At 35.6% G+C, this 21,745-nt stretch overlaps 1 protein-coding gene across 2 annotated transcripts; it reads right to left on the minus strand.

Annotated features, from left to right (window-relative positions):
• Window positions 1-6,319: 6,319 nt before the first annotated feature.
• On the minus strand, window positions 6,320-18,815 carry si:ch73-40i7.2 (FYN-binding protein 1). 2 transcript variants are annotated; one of them, XM_059538070.1, is made up of 16 exons: window positions 18,686-18,815; window positions 15,197-15,764; window positions 14,913-14,967; window positions 14,520-14,593; window positions 13,885-13,919; window positions 13,699-13,733; window positions 12,256-12,349; window positions 11,992-12,151; window positions 8,584-8,734; window positions 8,478-8,494; window positions 8,332-8,386; window positions 7,375-7,438; window positions 7,081-7,243; window positions 6,847-6,880; window positions 6,716-6,753; window positions 6,320-6,626 (listed from the first exon to the last, which is right to left on the minus strand). In XM_059538070.1, exons 1-16 carry the CDS (start codon window positions 18,686-18,688, stop codon window positions 6,601-6,603), a joined length of 1,572 nt encoding a protein of 523 aa, XP_059394053.1. In that variant the 5' UTR covers window positions 18,689-18,815; the 3' UTR covers window positions 6,320-6,600. The 2 variants fall into 2 exon arrangements, with proteins under 2 accessions (XP_059394053.1, XP_059394052.1); XM_059538069.1 differs by having other exon boundaries at window positions 6,321-6,626; window positions 12,256-12,367.
• Between the last annotated feature and the right edge of the window lie 2,930 nt (window positions 18,816-21,745).

The raw sequence follows: 21,745 nt of genomic DNA on the forward strand, positions 1-21,745 counted from the left end.
GTATAAATTGCACATTATTAAACATAATAATTAATTATTACATAACACATAATTATTACAGACATTAAATCAACACAGTCACTGTTTTGTACGAGGAAAGCCATTCAGTGCTGCTCTAGGAACATGCTCCTTCATCACCAGAGCTCATCTGTAGAAGGCCTTTCAGTGAGGGCCTCTCAGTACATTTGAAACAGTCCAGCCGAGACCTGCCAAACTGCTCAGGATACTGAACACTTCCCCTCGGATCTGTGCTCGGCAGCTTCCTGAGAAAACACTTCCTCACTGACAGTCAGACACAAAGAGCCAATCTGTGTTTGTGCAGTTAATATGGAAACATTAACATTTAGACTTAAGCGTCATGCTTTTAAAAATGAACACCCAGCTGCTTTCAGCTGAACCTGACCTTTGACACGTCTGCGCTTTTCTCTTCAGAATCAGGATGGAGTTGATGGATCTAAACACAAAAACGTGCTGTTTACCAAAAACAAACACAAATTGCACAGTACAGGGTTATTAGTTTACTACAACTAAAATCTAAAACCTCATTTTAATTTTCTAGGTAGGGTAGATTAGAGTAATGTGGGACACTGACTAATGTGGGACACCTAAACTTCATTGCGTTTATCTCTTCTTTTACAACAGTAAAGTGAACATAATTGGTGTTGAATTCAAGCAGGGGTGTCAAGTTATTGAAATCATTTGACTTTCTGGAAATAATGTCAGAAATGTGGCCAAGAAAATCAACAAACAGGAAGTACCTCTTGTAAAGTTCACTGAAATGACAATCAAATATACTATGTTATTCAACTGATAAAATGTGCATTAAGAAGGTTAAATGCCATACATGTAATTTTGAAAATTTTGGGGCTTATAATGCAGCAATATTATTTGTTTTAAGATCCAGATTCACAATTTTAGCGACTAGAGGACAACGGGATCCTGGACCATGATGAGTCCACGACTGCCCAGGACTGCTTATTTCTGTTATGAAGTGTTTTTACTATTACAATTTGATTAACACAAGCTTTAGAAAAAAAAGAAAGACATTTTATATTAGAAGTTTATACAAGTTTAATAACAGTTTTAAAGGCATTCCATGTTCCAAATTGTATATCTTCTCAAAAATTGTTTATTTAATTATTTTGCTATCTTTATTAAGTTCAATTTTATATTTTTGACTTCATTACATGGTTAGTATTATTTTTGTAAATAATAAAATAATAAATTATTTTAAATAATATAAGATTTATGTCATGAAATTGTATTTAACATTCCTTAAATAAACTTAACTAACATCAATTAATTAGGTTACTTTTTTTTTTTTTTTTACTTTTGAAGACAACAAACACACTGTAGGCCTAATAAATTAATTAAGCAAACATGGGTATGCACATTTAACCAGGAGTGTCAAATCTGAAGTTGACTTTGTAAAAAAAATTGACCATTTATAAGCCAAAACATAGTGTCCCAGATTTGAGCATGCGCTGTCCCACATTGTATAAAATCCACACTAGTGGAGCACTAATATATGTGCCATTTCCCCTTTAATTACAATTTCTAATTAATCCGTTTCTGATTTAGAGAGGGAACATCTATTTCATAATGATATATCATGATGTATCATTTTGGCTTCATATGGAAATATGATGCACAAGTCAATATGGCTAAAAGTGTCCCACATTACCCTAATCCACCCAACTACATTTGTTAAAACATTTATTTAAAATTATAATATGTTCAGTAAAAGTGTGTGTGCCTGTAATATGATTGCAATCCAGGCATACTATATCCACAATATTGGCCTTACTATGTGACTAAAGGTCAGGTTAAATTTTAGTTATTCTAATAAATTAAGTTAAACTATATGAATTTTATTTCAGTTAATGTTTATTTTAGGTTTAAGTTTTAATTAACTATAATAACCCTCATACTACGGTGCGTTCCAAACTGGATATATAGTCAATATCTTCAAGGCTGCCATATTGAAGGGTCGTTCCTAGTCTTGCGTAGCCAAACCCTCAGTCTGACAGCTGAAGGTCTGGAATTCATGGCAGCTTTCATTGGCCAAGGCCCACCCATAAGGCCTCAATGCCAATACACAAATAAAAAAGTTAAGCTGCAATGTTAAAGCAACGGCTTGTTTTAAAGTGGTTCTCATCATATCTATATGAAAGATCCTTTGCGCTGGAGCTAGGAAGCTCTGTTTCATCTTCACTGTTTATTTCCTCTGGGGTTCCTCAGGGCTCATGTCTCTGTCCTCTGTTGTTCTCTTTATACATGCTTCCTTTGGGTTTCATCTGTCAAAAATGGAATGTGGCTTATCATTGTTATGCTCATGACATCCAGATGTATTTGCCCCTATATGTAACAATGATTTTGGGTGCTTGGACGAAATGATTTTTGGCCCCCCAAGATAGCCAAACAGCTTTCTGTACATCAAGGCCCCTTAGCCACTAATATTAGCACTCAAGTAAGAAACATTGGTGTAATCTTTGACTCGGAGTTGAAGTTTGATAGACAAGTCAGTGCTGTTGTTAAAAGTAGCTTGCGAATTATTGCAGAATTGAAGAGAATTCTGTCTTTTAAGGACATGGAAACTGTGATTCATGCTTTTATTTCATCCAGATTGGATTAATGTAACTCGTTATATTTAGGGTTGTGTAAGAATCTCTCTCACGGCTGCAGCTAGACTGTTGACTGGCACAAGGAAGTGGTCCAGCATTTGTCCGATCCTGGCTTCCTGCTAATTTTAGAGTCCAATATAAAGTTCTGATAATGGTTTTTAAAGGTTTTCTCCCAGTACATTTCATGTCTGTTGCAGCAGCACTATATTGCTAGACCTCTAGATCATCACAGAGTTTGCTCTTACATGTTTCCAGATCACGGTTGAAAACCAAAGGTGATCAAGCCTTTACTGTGGCAGCCATATCTTTGGATATGTCCCCATTGCACATTAGATCATGTGACTCATTAAATCAATGTTGAAAACACACTTTTACTCCGTTGCATACTGTTGCCCCTAGCTTTTGGGACACCGATCAGTGATGTATATTGTTGTGTATTGTGTCTGTTTGAGTACATTTTTAGACATTTAAAGCACTTTTGGTCAACTGGGTTTGTTTTAAAAACGCAGTCATTTCAAAGACTGAATTTCACACAGAAACAAGGAGACAAAGTATCTTTCGCCTGCCCTAAGTGTGGAAAGAGTTTTATTCAGAACGGACACCTAAATGATCACATGAGAATTCACACTGGAGTAAAAACGGTTGCATGCACTCAGTGTGGAGGAAGATTCAGACGCATAAATCCTCAGCTCTCTCATGCTGGAGTGAGATCAGTCAGCTGTGATCAGTGTGATAAAACATTTGATTAAGCTTAAAAACACATCTTAAAGTTCATGTAGCAGTGAAGCCTCACTTTTGCTCTATTTGTGGAAAGAGTTTTACACATCTGCTGAATTTACAAGTTCATGAGAGGATTCATACTGAAGTGAAACCTCATATGTGCTTCGACTGTGGAAAGACCTTTACTACATCGGGCAGCTTAAAAACACACCAGAGAATTCACACTGGAGAGAAACCTTACAAGTGTAACAAGAGTTTCACTGATTCAGCAGCCTTGAAAAAACATGAGACAGTTCACACTGGAGAAAAGCCATACCAGTGCTCTTCAAGTGGGAGGAGATTCATAGAATCATCTACAGGCTCATAACAAACAGCACTGCTTGTTTAAGTGATGGATAAATATACTTAAGATTCAATATGTAACAGCTTATTCTTTATATATATATATATATATATATATATATATATATAATTTTACTCATTATATCATCTCTGACACACAAATATACACTGAGAAAGATAAAATTGCTCATAAAAATTAAATGTTATCTGTGTAATTTAGCAGTGAAATACTTGTTTTACAACTGCTACTAGTTAAAATAGGCCTATGTATAGAATTTAAGATCATAAATGATATGTTTATACCTTATATATATTGACAAACCATTTGGTAAATCATGATGTTTTCAAACAGATTTTATGTGGTCTGTCCTTGCATAAAGTTATGATAATAGATTGTCAGTGTCGCAGATGTTCCTCTAGATTTGTTTTCATTTCCACCATCGAGTTGAATGAATCTACTGTAATTCATGAAACCAGTCAACTGATTAAAATCTCCTTGTGTATCGGATTGTGATTTTATTTCTACTGTAAGAAAACTAAATCGGACAACTTAAATGCATTGTATTAATAATATTCATACAATTCAACCAAGTGCTTTCTTTTTTTTTTAAACAATTGCTAGAACAAGTTGAGATTGTGTTGGAGGACGATCTTTGCTACAGTTATGAAGGATAAGTAGACTTGAGACACTGCTGTGCTAAACTAGTTAGGAGAACTGTGTGAAAATTTTAAAAGTGGCCCAAATATTGAGGTTCCTGGTTTTATGCCAGTAGAGGGCGCTCGTGCGACGTGTGTTTTTCAGACAGCGAGTACATTTCAATTTTTTATTATTTATTAGGAGTATTAATATATAAATGAGTTAGTTCATATTAGAGAACCAGCTAGAGAGGTTCCAGAATTCACCCGAATTTAATCGTTAATCTGAGATTATTACTTTCGAAATAAACCACGCATTAGATTTATTACTGGATGGTTGTCCACATCTAAGCCTGCTACACAGCTTAAAAGTAAAACTATGCAATTTTATACACACACACACACACACACACACACACACACACACACACACACACACACACACACACACACACACACATATATATATATATATATATATATATATTTAAATATATATATATATATATATATATATATATATATATATATATATGGGTCAAAGACATTAAAATGTCCGCATCAAAAGAATTGTACAAAAGTGATTTTGTGTCCATAGAAAGCACATTAAATGTAAGTAAAATGTCTACTTTTAAGGGTTCAAATAAGTTTTTGGAGAATAAAATGTCAAAATTTGGTTGAAATAATGTTACATTGTCATTCAGTGTAACACAATATTTATGCAAAAATTCAAACAACATGCTTATTCTGACGTGTACATATTAAAATATCTAAAAGAATAATGGAGCATACTAAATTGTATCGTGTTTTAAATTAGTACAAAATTCTTACTGACAAATGGGCAAAACCAAGGATAGTGGCAAATGTTAAAAATGTAAAATTACAACTCATTAGTATTTGGGGTGAAAGTAATTAGTCTTTTAATATGTCATAAATTAATTTTTGTTGTAAATATGGCTGACAAGATTGTTACACTGAATGACATTTTACTGGGTGTCTTCTGTAAATCAGGGGAAAATGTAGGCCTATGATATTTATTTTTTGCTCAGAAAACAAAAACAAAATGGGGGGGGCTACAACAGTTTAAAGCAATATTACACTTTTTTATGCTTAACACTTTTTCGTCTGTGACCCATATATGTGTGTGTTTAGTTTAATAAGTTTAATAATTCCACAGATGTTCCACGAGATGTCGACATTTGTTTTCGTTTTAACCACGTGTTTGTGATTGGCTGTATCAAGGTGAGTGCATTATTTTATTTAATTATTAATTGGCACAAATCTAAATCTGACATATAAACATGCATTGATCGACCAGTGTCCGATTCCCGAATGACTCTTAAGAGTCGGTTCATCGTATTGAATCATTTACACAACCAGCCAGAGCGCTTACAGAATTCATTCGACTCAGAGATTGAATCCTGAATTGATTCTTTCGTCATGTCCGACTTGAAATGAAACAATGTTGTATATATAGTGAATATGTGTATGAATATCTCTTCCTCTGTATGATTCTTTAAGGCATTTATGAAGGCCTCGACTGAATTGATTTTAGTCCAGTTCTCTCTCATCTTCAGACAGACACTCAACTCTAAAGAGGCTTCTCTTTTGCAGATTTCCAAGACGAAATGTCTGACTTTGCACAACATATTAAACAAATGAAATGCTTGTTTTGCTTTCTAAACTAGTTAAAAATCCATATTTTTGACACCAGTCTTGCGTTAGCTAAGTAGACTTAGAACAAGAAATTATTCATTTTCACGTCAGACCAAAGCAGTCAAGAGCCGATGTCAGTACAGCTGTGACGTCATCAAGGAGTCTACCAAAGTCTGTATAAAAACAGGTGTCTACTGCACCTGTCAATCATAGCTGAGTGTGCTGGCGAAGACAACACTCTACTGTTGAAGGGAGCATTGCATTCAAAGTGTTTGTAAAGAAGAAGAAGAAGAAGAAAAGACTAGCATCACAACAAGCAAACAAATAATTTGAATTTGAACAGATTTGGATTGTGACGTAAAAAAAAAAAAAACATGACAGTAAAAAAAAATATATAAAAACATCACTTTACAAAATATTGTTTCAATCATAAAATGTATAATAATTATAATGTTCCGCGATACTTATTTCTACAATATACAAAGATTTGAGCTTTAGTTTTCCTAAAGCAAACATCTTCAAACCGTGTCCGTCACTCATTCAATGGCGTCCAGTCTCTTTCTGCTTTCTCAGGGGAAAACACTTTTAATCACATTGATGATAACCATCATCTTCAAGCAGCTCAGCTGTCATCATTGTCATATATATCTGCCAGTAAGCAAACAAACAAACAATAAATCAAATTAGCTAATTGATGTAGATTATATGTGTGTTTATATGTGTGTGTGTGTGTGTACCTGAAGCAGTATCAATGTCATCATAAACCTCATTCTCACTGAAAATAGAAGTAGAGGATTTGATCACATTTAAGCAAATATGAATTATTTTTATTACTGCATTTCAATTAAAAATTAAAATGAATACATACTCGTGCATAAGGTAATTCAAAGGGACATATCCAACTGTGCAATGAGAAAAAGCATCTGATTAATAATACTGATCAATAATTTTATACTTCTGTTTTTACTTGTACTACTTTAACACACATATTTTGAAACAGATATCTTTATTTCTCAGTGCTCTGGGTTTTAATAACTGAAGAACAAAGCCAGAGCTTGAATAGCACACATATATTTCCCGGCAGGTGGTGTGTGGGACTCACATTTCCCCTGTCTATTACGGCAAAGAACATGCTTCTTGTTGGTCTCCTGTATAACATCGAGAATCTCTTCACGGACCACATCCAGGTTCTTGCTCCCACCCTTCTTCAGATTGGCATTAGGATCCACCATCATGGTGTACAGAACTCGGATGGGCCCTTCAAACTGTTAAATAGTTTCACATATTTGATATTTTTACTACAGTTATGGATATCTGATATCTTCTCATGGCAATGATCAACAAGAATCAAAGCTTATCTGTTCTATACAAATGGACAAAAGAAAGACAGATTCACCTTGAACTTCTTTCGAAATTCTTTCTCATCTTTCTCCCGCTGCTTGGTCTTTATCGGGTCGTGGCTAAACAAATCATACGCTATTAATTCTCACATATATGGTGTTCACTACAGTGCACAGAAACAAATAAAAGAAAACACCATTCATGGTTTGATGTTCATTTCAAGAAAAAAAAGAGATTGTAAATTATTACAATTTTGTTCTGAAGTTAAACATTAAGATATACATCTTTACTGCTTAAAAATAGTATTTTGATGATTAATGATCAGTACAGAAATCTCCAGGTTAGGGAAGCTAAGACAAAGCCCTCTTTTTCTCTGTAGTTTCAGGCAGTTATCCATTAACACACAGTTCAAATATGAGGGTTTGTCATTTGTTCAAAGCGCATGAAGCTGAAGAGAGACACGTCAGCAGCTTTTTGTATGGACAATATGAGACAAAAATAGCAAAGAGAAGCACATTTACATAATTGCTGTGATTATTGGGTTTAAGACACACACAGACTTTAAGATGCGGTTACATTAGTGAAATTTGTGTTGTGAGCAAACAAAGTTCATGGTCTGCTGTCAAAGGTGTACGTATGTGCATCAATCACACAGACATGACTTTTAAACCTAGTGGCTTTCTGTTGTTTAACACTTGGAAACTGTTCACCCTTGAGTGAAAATCCCACCTGCGTTGATTCCTAATGAAATAACTGGATTTCGCTTGCAAGAATTCCCCAAACGATGGTGATTGTGACCGCACCTTTAGTCAGGTTATATTTGATTTGACATAAAATGAATGAAAATGAGGCAGTAATGTTCTATGTCCTAAATCATTTCAAATTTAATATTTGTATTTTGTAGCTCAGTGATTAACACTAAACTGTACATCTGATCCCTCATAACCTCATTTTCACTTGTGTGAAATTTAATATTTGTTACTCTTCTTATAAAAAATTTAATTAAGAGCACCTGATCTCTGGGGGAGGAGGGGGAAACTCTTCCCGATCCACGTCATCATACAAATCTGAGAGAAGCAGAGCACATGCTTATCAGTCCAGTGCAGAAAAATGAAAAATCACCTCTCAAAAAGTAGAAGTCTGTATAGGATTACTCACCATCGCTGTGAAAACTGCTGAAAACAGAAAGAAAAAACAACAGAATGTGAGCTGATGATAATAAAATGCCCTCGGTGTGCCCTCAGAATGAGGCTTGGGGTCTCACCTGTCCAGCTGGTCGTTGGATCCGATATCATCGTATACTTCTGGGTTGATAGGCCGGACTCCAGAAGGGTGGATGGAGGATGTGGCTTCACGGAATTTCCGCTTCACTTCTTCATAATCCACATCCACACAGGAGTTACTGATGTAGCCGACTGCAACAGTAAACGCATACTCATAACTTTATGAATACTCTTGTTTTCTATCCTCATTAAAGGGGTAGTTCATTCAAACATGAAAATTCGGTCATTGGCACATTATGGAAATGTCTATCTCTGATTCCATTACATTGCAACTTCTACTTATATTAAAGCATATTCTAACCCAGAATATTCCTATAAAGTCTATAGCAGCACAATAACAACTATGGTTGAAATTTTCTTAAAGGGATAGTTCACCCAAAAATGTAAATGTAGTCATTAATTACTCACCCTCATGTCCTTCAAAATCCACAAGACATTCATTCATCTTCAAAACACAAATTAAGATAGTTTTGATGAAATCCGAGAGCTTTCTGACCCTCCATAGACAGCAAAGCAACTACCATGTACAAGGCCCAGAAAGGTGGTAAAGACATCGTTAAAATAGGCCATGTGACATCAGTGGTTTGACCTTAATTTAATGAAGCTACAGAAATACCTTTTGTGCGCAAAGAAATGAAAAATACTATTTTATGCAAAGGTTTCTTGAAAGACCTGAATTTGCTGAGTCTTGTTTGCATGCAGATGAATGCACATGCATGGTACTATTGTGAACGCACGATGACTGACACTATTTTACCGATGTCCTTACTATCTTACTGGGCCTTGAATGTGGTAGTCATGTTGCAGTCTATGGAGGGTCAGAAAGCTCTCGGATTTCATCAAAAATACAACCCGAATTCCGGAAAAAGTTGGGACGTTTTTTAAATTTTAATAAAATGAAAACTAAAAGACTTTCAACTCACATGAGCCAATATTTTATTCACAATAGAACATAGATAACATAGCAAATGTTTAAACTGAGAAAGTTTACAATTTTATGCACAAAATGAGCTCATTTCAATTTTGATTTCTGCTACAGGTCTCAAAATAGTTGGGACGGGGCATGTTTACCATGGTGTAGCATCTACTTTTCTTTTCAAAACAGTTTGAAGACGTCTGGGCATTGAGGCTATGAGTTGCTGGAGTTTTGCTGTTGGAATTTGGTCCCATTCTTGGCTTATATAGATTTCCTGCTGCTGAAGAGTTCGTGGTCGTCTTTGACGTATTTTTCGTTTAATGATGCGCCAAATGTTCTCTATAGGTGAAAGATCTGGACTGCAGGCAGGCCAGGTTAGCACCCGGACTCTTCTACGACGAAGCCATGCTGTTGTTATAGCTGCAGTATGTGGTTTTGCATTGTCCTGCTGAAATAAACAAGGCCTTCCCTGAAATAGACGTTGTTTGGAGGGAAGCATATGTTGCTCTAAAACCTTTATATACCTTTCAGCATTCACAGAGCCTTCCAAAACATGCAAGCTGCCCATACCGTATGCACTTATGCACCCCCATACCATCAGAGATGCTGGCTTTTGAACTGAACGCTGGAACATGCTGGAAGGTCTCCCTCCTCTTTAGCCCGGAGGACACGGCGTCCGTGATTTCCAACAAGAATGTCAAATTTGGACTCGTCTGACCATAAAACACTATTCCACTTTGAAATAGTCCATTTTAAATGAGCCTTGGCCCTCAGGACACGACGGCGCTTCTGGACCATGTTCACATATGGCTTCCTTTTTGCATGATAGAGCTTTAGTTGGCATCTGCTGATGGCACGGCGGATTGTGTTTACCGACAGTGGTTTCTGAAAGTATTCCTGGGCCCATTTAGTAATGTCATTGACACAATCATGCGATGAGTGATGCAGTGTCGTCTGAGAGCCCGAAGACCACGGGCATCCAATAAAGGTCTCCGGCCTTGTCCCTTACGCACACAGATTTCTCCAGTTTCTCTGAATCTTTTGATGATGTTATGCACTGTAGATGATGAGATTTGCAAAGCCTTTGCAATTTGACGTTGAGGAACATTGTTTTTAAAGTTTTCCACAATTTTTTTACGCAGTCTTTCACAGATTGGAGAGCCTCTGCCCATCTTTACTTCTGAGAGACTCTGCTTCTCTAAGACAAAGCTTTTATAGCTAATCATGTTACAGACCTGATATCAATTAACTTAATTAATCACTAGATGTTCTCCCAGCTGAATCTTTTCAAAACTGCTTGCTTTTTTAGCCATTTGTTGCCCCCGTGCCAACTTTTTTGAGACCTGTAGCAGGCATTAAATTTTAAATGAGCTCATTAAGTGGATAAAAGTGTAAAATTTCTCACTTTAAACATTTGCTACGTTATCTATGTTCTATTGTGAATAAAATATTGGCTCATTTGATTTGAAATTCCTTTAGTTTTCATTTTATTAAAATTTAAAAAACGTCCCAACTTTTCCGGAATTCGAGTTGTATCTTAATTTAAGAAAATGAATGAGCATTTTATGGATTTTGAAGGACATGAGGGTGAATAATTCATGACAGAATTTTCATTTCTGGTTGGACTATCCCTTTTATAAAACGTCAAGCAAAGTCGTTATTGTGCTGCTATTGACTTTATAGGAATACTCTGGGTTAGAATATGCTTTATTATAAATTGAAGTTACAATGTAATGGAAGCAGAGACAAATATTTCTATATTGTCCTATGCATCTGATTGAAACAAAAAAATATAGGGCAGAGACTGAGATAGCAATGAAATGGATGTAATGACATCCTTTCGTCTATATTTTGATATACATTTATGTGAAAAGGATCATTAAATAAAAAATTTGGATTGAGATTAAATCCAAGTAGTGACAAATCCTTAATTCCATATCTTGACATATATTCAAGTGAAAATGAAAAGAAGAAAATGTACGGGGAAGACTTGTATCCAGAAAATAGAAGCAGCCATAAAACCAGCCAGACAATAAAAAAAGTTATAAAGATCATGAAAAAGAAATAAAAAAGTCACTCAAACCTAAATGACACTAAATTTCCTTAAAATCTATTGTATCCTATTGATATAAGGTCTCCTTACCATGACATATTTCTTTGCAATAATGTGGTTTAAGTGATTTTATTTCTTTACAGAACCATGGACTGTAGAATAGAATAGAATAGAATAGGACTTGGTACTGTATATAATTGATATTCTTTCTCCCTCACTTCTGAAATGATGAAAACAAGCAGCACACTTCTGATTTAAATCAGAAAGCTGAATTCACTTCCTCTGCTGAATGTCTTGCGTCATAGACTTCTGTCGTAAGTGCACTGCTGTAAACCTCATGTGTTTGTCTTCAGAAATTAAGGAACTAGTCAAAACGATTTTCTGTGGTTTATCGAGAGCATGTCACAGTATTTGACTTACTGTTGCCCTTCAGGTTTCGTGCCAGCCATTTCCCCCCAGGGTTGTTGTTCACGCGGATAATCTCCACGTTCTCTCCCTGTCGCACACTCAGGTCACTCTTCCCGCCCTGCCAGTCCTCTCTTACACGAGCCATGTGGATCACCTCAATAGGTCCATTCAGCTATGCACACAAACACAATTATTTACATGCTAATATCTGTAGGAATCAGGCTAAAACACATGTATGATCCCCTTATTTAGCTTCAACATATACAAAAGGCTTACCTTAAATTTCTTTCTATACTCATTTTCCAACTTCTGTTTTTCCTTCAGTTCTTTCTTGTCTAGCTCTGTCTTTTTAGTCTCTTTCAATACTTTTCTCTCAACAGGAACAGGTCTGCAACATACAGAAATACGGTTGAAATGAAAGGAACCAGAGTGACTTTCTTTCTTCGGTGGAATCCAAAAAGAGAAATTCTCATGAATGTTCACACTGCTGTTTTTAGAGTATAACCTTTGCTTTTATAATTTTAGTGACAATTCTGCAGTCTGTGGCTACAACATCTGGATATAACAAGAGAGATTTTCTTCCAGTAACTGATACATTATGGAAAGATTATGAGATCCTCTATAGAATGCATTTATAATAATAGTCAAGAATTCTTGTACTTAAAACTTGTTTTGCTTGATCCACCTTAAAAATGAAACAGGAAACAGTATTTTTGCTACTGTACTTTTTAGACACAGATTTACTCTTGTGCACAAAATTATTGCAGATAAAAAGAAGCCCAGTGATTCATTTAATTTTATGGCCAATTACCCATAAATTCACAAATCTCAAATTCTGAACTATTTTGTCTAAATACACTACATTCCAAAAGTTTGGTATATGCTCATCAAGGCTCAATTTATTTGATGAGGAAAAAAAAAAAACAGTAAAAACAGCAATATTGTGAAAGATCACACTTTAAATGAAATAATTTGTATTTTAATATTTTTTAATGTAATTAATTCCTGCTGATTTGACACATTAATATATATATATATTATTATCAATGTTGCATACATTTTTTCTTTCCTCTTTATTATTATTATCTAGCTTATGATTTTTTTCTGTGGAAACTGATACATTTAAAAAGTTAAAATGAACAGGATTTATTTAAATTAGAATTTTTTTAAATTGTAAATTATAAAATTGTAAATTTCTTTATTGTCATTTCAATAATTTAAAGCATCCTTGGTGAATAAAATCATTAATATATTAAACTTTTCAACTTTTGAAAAGTATAGTGGAAGTTAAAAAATAAAACACTAAAAACTAAAATTATTAAGAATGCTACAAATGAATTTAGCATCATTGCAATGCACAGTACATTAATTTTAATATTTGCAAAGAAGATCACATATACTTTTGATAAAGATTAACAGGTCAAGTGAGTGTTAGTTTACATATATATATATATATATATATATGTAAAATAGGGGAAATAAGCTTACATACTTGATTTGGCTAAGCTAGTATCCTCTAATAACTGATAAAGTATCACTGTATCATGTTTCTAGGTACCATATTTCTATATGCAAATGACAAAGTTATTATAGAGCAAGCTATGCAGTGTAAATGTGCTCATGTTTAGGGCATCATAAAAATGCACATTTCTGAACAAGCCATTGTTGTAGTTTAGTTTAGGGAACTTTGCATTGTAAATGAACATTAATATGATTTACCTGTCTGGGTCTTCATAGATTTCTTGATCGCTGTCCTACAATGCAAAAAACAAGAAACAAAAAACACATCAGATCGAGTGTCACAGTCACAGGTGGTTACAGAATGACCCTTAAATATACATCCTGTCTTTCACTTGTTCTGAAACACATAAACTCAAAATTAACCGTTAAAATTAACAGACTGACCTCATTCTGAGAAGGGAATCCGTCTATCCATGAGTCTATAATATGAAAGGACAAAAACAGTGAATGTTTTTATGGTAACAAGTCTGCTTCACATAGAAAAGAAAAAAAAAAAAAACATTTGAAACAAACGCTAGATTATATGTGACCCTGGACCACAAATACCGTTTGTTGCAGGCGTATACTTCTAGCAATAGCAACAATACAGTAAAGTAAAGATCATGTTCCATGAAGATATTTAGTACATTTCCTATAGTAAATATAACAAAACTTAATTTTTGATTAGCAATATGCATTGCTAAGAAGATTTTTTTGCACCCTCAGATTCCAGATTTTCAAATGTTCTAGTTTGTCCGATCCTAACAAACCAATCATCAATTGAAATCAACTATTTATTCAACTTTCAGAAGATGGGTCCAGGGTCACATTGTCCATGCAATGTCCACCATAGTGCTTGGTTGCTGTGAATGGTCACCAAGGCACTGCTTTGTGGCTGCTATGGTTTATTTTCAGCTCATTGCTATGCGGTTTCCAGCAGGCACGATTTAAAAAAGCCCTCCCTCACGCCCCTATGATATTCTGATCTTCTTTTTCATCTGCTTTATAACCCACCAGCTGAAAACTAAATTCACGTTTACCTCTTGGCTTATGAGGTGTGGGAGGTGGTGGGAATGCGCTGATGTCATCATAGTATTCTTGGGGGTCCACGTCTCTGATCCACACAACACATGGAAATGAGAGTTAGTTAGTAACCCTATCAGACTCAATAACAGCAAACATACCTAACAGCAGCAATTATAAATAACCATTATGCCACGCAATACATGCTATCATAAGAATCTACAAAAAGAGTCAGGAAATGCCACAGTGCATGCATTGCACCCACATACTTCCAGGGTGAAAGACCGCTCTGTGTGATGCACGCATCAAGCGATACAACAGAATGCAAGAAGTTGTTCGGTGCAACTCAGAATGATTCCTCTTTATAATTTAGAGATGCAGATCAGATGTGGAAACCACGTATTACTCACAATTCAGAAAACGGTGATGTCATCTGGCTGGGTTTGTTTGGTGGCCAAGGCGGTCCTACACAAAATACATCATAAATACTGAATTAAACATGCTAATGTTCATTCTTGTTACGTACACACGTCTCGCCTAACATGGCATGGAAAAAGTCTGTGGACAACAGTTAACATTATAAATTCCTGTTAGTCTGCATTAGGTCATATAAATGCAAATATTTATTGATGAGTGATGTATTTGTATTACTGATTTGTATGTAGACTGAAAAAGGCATTTGTTTGGCTCCTACCTTTAGAGCTTTGGAGATCTGTGTTTCTTTTGGGAAGAACAACGGGAGCTTTTTTTCGTAAGTGATCCAGGTTTACAGACGGAGGGCGTTTTGGTTTCGAGGGCCGCGGGCCGACATTGGGAAGCGGCTTTCTTAGCGGTGTTATATCTGACATGCTCCTCTGGCTCGGCAGCGGTGGTTTGAGCGGTGGAGAAGCTTTCGTGTCGCCGGGCTGTTGAAGTATCTTGCGCTGAAGAAGTTCTCCTGTCAGCTTGACTCTGCTCGGCACGTTGGCCTCCATAGGGGGCGTTTTAGGACTGTCCTGGGCTCCCAAACGATGAGAGGGATGAGGTCTTGGGAAGACTCCCTGAGGACCCGAATGAAACATCTCTGGTTCACTATGAGCGTTCAGAGGAAAGACTGGTCTGGGAGGCACAGCTGAAGTCTTGTTTCGGAGAGCTCCATTGGTAAGAGACTCCGACAGCGCACCAACCGTGTGAGATTTGCCTGCAGATCCACCTCCGGAAGCTTGCATCTCTAACCGAGCGTGAAATCTGGCCCGGAGGGCCTTGACATCCACATTTTCCTCCTGTAAAGAAATACAATCAATTCTCATCTGAGCTATGTAAATGTAAAAACCTGTTAACGTTAAGTTGCCTTACTCCGTATAGTGAAAACTGTAATAGATCTAATGCATTTTTACAGTAAAATAATGTTAAAGTTATACTGTTACTGCTATTCATCATACAACTTACAGTGAAAAAACGCATTTTGACATTTCCTGAACCCTCTGTGCGACAGATCACATTTGATGACTCTTCTTTTTTGTTATCAGTTATGAACATGTTACATTTTATATTGTTTAATGTTTATTACCATAATGGTGTTTTGTATTTGTGTGCATAACATAGTGTACTACTTAGTATCTAGTTCAGATTAAGGGAAAACTACTTGTGATGAACTCTGATTAATCATGTGGCTTAATCTTTATCGCCTGTGTTTTTAAAGTGGTTGCCCACATATTATAAAAATAAAACACATATTTTAGTAATAGATTAACACTTTGCAAGTTTATGAAACATGTTGTTTTATTTAACTGGATATATTTAATATTTAAAATGTTGCTATTATATGTTTTACAGTAACGTTCAACTACACTTGCCCTTTTTACCGTATAGATTTCACTTGTTTACAGTTTAACGTAGTAGCAGCGTGACAGTTTTTACTCTGGATAGTGTTAATGTCGAGCCTTCTCAGCTAATCAAAATGAAATATATATAAAAGAATATGCTTCAGTAAGTAGTAGACGAACGCGGTGAAGGAAATGACCATTCAGAGTTAATCATTCACACAGTTAGATGGTTTGATGTTGTGTTCGGCGCTGGTTTGTGCTGTGCTTCTTTTGAGAGAAACTGGGCCAAACAGTACATGACACCGTTTTAGCTCTGATGGCTTCTGTCACATTAAACATCCATCTAAACAACATTTGACCTAGTGGGTGCTTTACCACACAATTATAACAGAAAAAGTGTGCATACAGGCTACAGAGCAGGTGTGAACTTTAAAAAAAAAACACATCCAACAAATATCAAATTGACTGACTTGAGTAACTACTACAGAAGAACTGTGAAGAGCGGATAGATGGACACACAGAAGAAAGCATTTAAGGCTCAAAATACATTTTTGAATACTTGTTTATTCAAATAGCTGGTAAGGTAAACTATTGTTTCCTTGTTTAAACACCATCTTAAACCAAAAGTGTAGACTGTACTCGACAGTAGGGCCACAGATGCTATCGATAGAGATTAATTTGTATTGAACCTGACACCTGTAATAGAATACACTGTTGATCCTCCAAAAATAGGCATTGATCAAAATCAGTTGTGGAAGGCAGAAGTTTTTAGCAGAAGTATGCCATCGCTGTGTGAGTATAACAGACCTCAGAACCACATATTGTCATCACTGCATCTCGTTCCCTGATTAGGACTGAGCTTCGAATGTCTCCAATTAGATGACCTTCTTCCTAAAATGTGACGTGCATGCATCATTTTAAATGATTACGCATGCATCTGTCAATCTGCATTGTGTTTTGAAAGAATAACTCAAAGACATCAGACGTTGCGGGGAAGATAATGAACTGTCACGAACTGTTTCAGAAGTGAGCAGCAGATTCAGAACAATAGTGAGGCACAGGAAGTGCCTAAAACCGCACACCTTCACACAGCACATCACTCAGCAGTGGTTGTCATAGAGACGACAGTCAGACGCCAACCAATCAGCTGCATTCTCTGCTAAAAATGCAACCCATGTCAGTGACAAAAGAAAAATGAAAGCCTTTTCTTAACTGTTCTAGCCACAATCCAAACAATTATATCATTCATGCTTTGAAATCACACTAAAGTCGGCGTTCTTAATTTTAGAGACACGTTTTTCATTCGTATGAGAATTTCAGTGTGACGTCTTCAACTGAGGCATGAGATTATCACTCAAATCTAGTTTTAAAAATCAGAAAAACCCATGACTGACCACTAATCAGCGCATCTGCAGTCTATGGTCATTGCTGTCCATTGATAAAGTCTGCATCAATAAACAAAACTATGATTTATTACAGTACACCACAATTTGATTTGACACTATATCGACGCAAAACTTCGCTCTAATTTCTCTCTTCTCGAAGCATAGCATGCACTTAACAGATCCAGATATCAATCTATTGAAAAGATGTGAAAAGATACGAGGAAAGCACATCTTTACAGGCTTTCACAGTAGGCAGATTTCGACTCAGGGTTAGGCTAAGTGATATTTTACATCATCACTTCGAAAGGAAGTTGAAATGTGTGAAAGGTATTCAGTGTAGAAAAAAGGTAACACTTTAGTATGGGGACCAATTCTCAATATTAACTAGCTGTTTTCTAGCATGCCTATAGTTAACATACTTGATGTTTACCAGTACTTATAGAGCACATATTCCGCAAGACCATATTCTACATCCCAATAACAAAACTTAACTATTAATGACCAGTAAATTGGCAGTTTACAGAGGCAAAAGTCGTAGTTAATGGTTTGTTAATAGCGAGAATTTGAGTGTGACCAAAAAAAAATTAAATGAAAATCATGAAACAAGACAACGCAGTGTGAGCTAGTTTAGGGTTAATGGTGATTTAGGGGTGATCTGTGGTGATCTGTGAGGAACTAAAGAGCACACACACGGTATCCGAGGGTCTCTGCTGCTGCTGATGATGTGACCAAAAATGATGTTTTGAGACACAGCCCGAGCACTACAGCCCGCTTTTTAAATGGATGTAAACAACAACAACAACAACAACAATAATAATACACCTTAAAACATGTGAAGCGACTATTTAAATTTCAGATCTGATCAACTTTATGATATATCAGTAGGCTATCATAATTAACTGATTCCTCAGCAGTCGTCTAATAATTCAATAGGCGGTTTGAAAATATTCTATTCACGGTATTTTCTCTAAAAGAGAATCGAGCTGGCCTTACCATGTGTGTTATGTCCACAGTTAGTTGTCATGTGAGTGGAGCTGAAGAGAGAGGCAGACTGGAGCAGTTTCCTGAAGCTCAGAAGAGCGACCACTCGAAACTGTTACAGCAGGAAGTGCTCGAGAAGCGAATGAAGGCCAATCCATCAGCTGGGCACAGCAGGCAATTATACAACATCTACAAAAAAGAAATACATAAAAATGAAACAGAGAAGTTGTATCGCCTCAGAATGTGGGGGATTTTATTAATTGGTGATTTGAGTAATGGTTTCGTTTAATATAAATATTTAAATATAAATCATGGGAAAATCTTGAATCTGTAATATACAGTCATTATAGTCTGTGTGAGGCTGAGAGTGCAGTTACAGAGAGGCAGACGCAGAGTTGTCTCCCTCTGTCGAACATAAAGGACAATCAGCAATTTTGTGTGACTTTTTTTCTTCTTGTAAACTTGCAAATATTAATGCAAACAGCAGCAGTTATCTGGTTTTAAATCACAATTGTTGAGAACATGAATGAGCTATGAATAAGTCCTTTAGATGTCTTGCACAGTTTTTTTTTTTTTTTGTGGCCAAAGCATCTTCATCGACAACAGTTGCAGAGATCTTAGGTTATTTTCCTTAATTGTACTTAGTTCATTTAATTTTAGATGTTGTGCTCACAAGATACAAGATACACATTTTTATATCTGCTGAATGGCTTTCTGAGAGTTTAACCCTTTCATGCATGAATTATGATAACCTCAGTCAGGATTTTTTTCCTATGTGTTTTTATTGCTCTTAGGGCATGAAAAACAAGAATTGATTTTTATTTTATTTTTTTTACAAATTTTTCAAAGAGATCTTTAGATGTCCACTTGAGTGGACAGCATGCGGTTGGTTTAAACTGAAGATATACTGTATTAAATATAAGACAATAATCAAACAGATAAAGTATGTGAATTTAACAAACTAATCAATGCAATTATATCAAATAATGTGAAAACTATAAAATATATACAAAAAATATAAATGCAAAATATTGCAATGGCTTCATACAACTTCATACAAGTTGCACTTCGCGTATCTATGATATCAGAACATGAGGACGTGATTCCATCAGAATTTTCTACAGCCTGTCAAGGTACAACTGTGGAAACCACTCAGATGCTCCCTCCAGTGCACCAGAGTATGGAGATTTACCCTTATTAGCTGATAATTCTGATTATGTTCAAGATGGACATGCACATTTCTATCATAGCCCTCCTCTGAGAAAACCTAGCGATACGTTTTTTCAATCTCATCTGAAATGATCAGTGTTGGGGGAAACGCATTACAAGTAACATGCATAACCCATTCAGATTACTTTTTTTATGTTACAAGTAAAGTAATGTGTTACAAGTACATGCATTACCCAATCAGATTACTTTTTGATCTAACAAGTAATTAACTACAAGTAACATGCATTACCTAATCAGATTACTTTTTGATCTAACAAGTAATTAACTACAAGTAATGTGCATTACCTAATCAGATTACTTTTTGATGTAACAAGTAAAGAAACGCATTACAAGTAACATGCATTACGTAATCAGATTACTTTTTGATGTTATGAGTAAAAAAACGCATTACAATAACGCACATTACATAATCAGATTACTTTTTGATGTTATGAGAAAGGAAACGCATTACAAGTAACATGCATTACCTAATCAGATTACTTTTTGATGTTATGAGTAAAGAAACGCATTAAAAGTAACATGCATTACGTAATCAGATTACTTTTTGATGTTATTAGTAAAAAAACGCATTACAATAACATGCATTATAAAATCAGATTACTTTTTGATCTAACAAGTAATGCATTACAAGTGTCATACATTATGTAAGCACATGACTTTTTTCGATGTCAGTGAAAATTACATTCTAATAATACAAATACATTTATTTACAGTAGAAAAATTCAATGCATATTAAGTTTTTAAGTTTTAAATTTCAAAAACAATATTCACATTATAATTATGAATTGTAGCTGAAATATAGCCATTGCATGCATGACGTCCACTACAGTGGACGTGATTAATCAGAGTTTTCTCTCAATCTAAAATCAAAACTTGGAAAATTTTACTGTGATATGACTCATTAGATATTGAATGCTGCAATATTTTTTTTACCTACAAGAGTCTCCTAGGATAGAAGGAATGGGTGGATATTCTGGAGCAACTTTGCATGTCTGACTGACCCTTGGCCATCTTGGTTTGGAGGGGGAAAAAATTGAAACACAAAGGCTTGCCACTTGGTTGCAATTTATAGGATGATGCACCAGGATCCAATGAAGAGGCTGATCTGCAACTTTGCCATAAAAACCCGTGCAAATTCAAGAAAATGCTTTTTTAATAGCTGTCCACTGTAGTGACCAGTATGCGTGAAAGGGTTGTAGCCTACATTAAGGACCAAGTTTGGTGAAGAAAAAAAAAAGTAATTTTTTTTAATATCCAAATTCACAGAATTGTAGACGAGGGTTTAGTTTATATCTTGTGACACAAGCAAAAATTTGACTAGTTGTTAAATTAATAAACAAATAAAAATAATTATTTAGTAGTGTTATTTTTAGGGTGATTTATATATATATATATATATATACAGTACAGACCAAAAGTTTGGACACACCTTCTCATTCAAAGAGTTTTCTTTATTTTCATGACTATGAAAATTGTAGAGTCACACTGAAGGCATCAAGGGCTATTTGACCAAGAAGGAGAGTGATGGGGTGCTGCGCCAGATGACCTGGCCTCCACAGTCACCGGACCTGAACCCAATCGAGATGGTTTAGGGGTGAGCTGGAGCGCAGACTGAAGGCAAAAGGGCCAACAAGTGCTAAGCATCTCTCGGGGAACTCCTTCAAGACTGTTGGAAGACCATTTCAGGTGACTACCTCTTGAAGCTCATCAAGAGAATGCCAAGAGTGTGCAAAGCAGAAATCAAAGCAAAAGGTGGCTACTTTGAAGAACCTACAATATGACACATTTTCAGTTGTTTCACACTTTTTTGTTATGTTTATAATTCCAGATATAATTCCACGT

Source organism: Carassius carassius, chromosome 44 (genome assembly GCF_963082965.1).
Source record: "Carassius carassius chromosome 44, fCarCar2.1, whole genome shotgun sequence".
NCBI classification, from domain to species: Eukaryota; Metazoa; Chordata; class Actinopteri; order Cypriniformes; family Cyprinidae; genus Carassius; species Carassius carassius.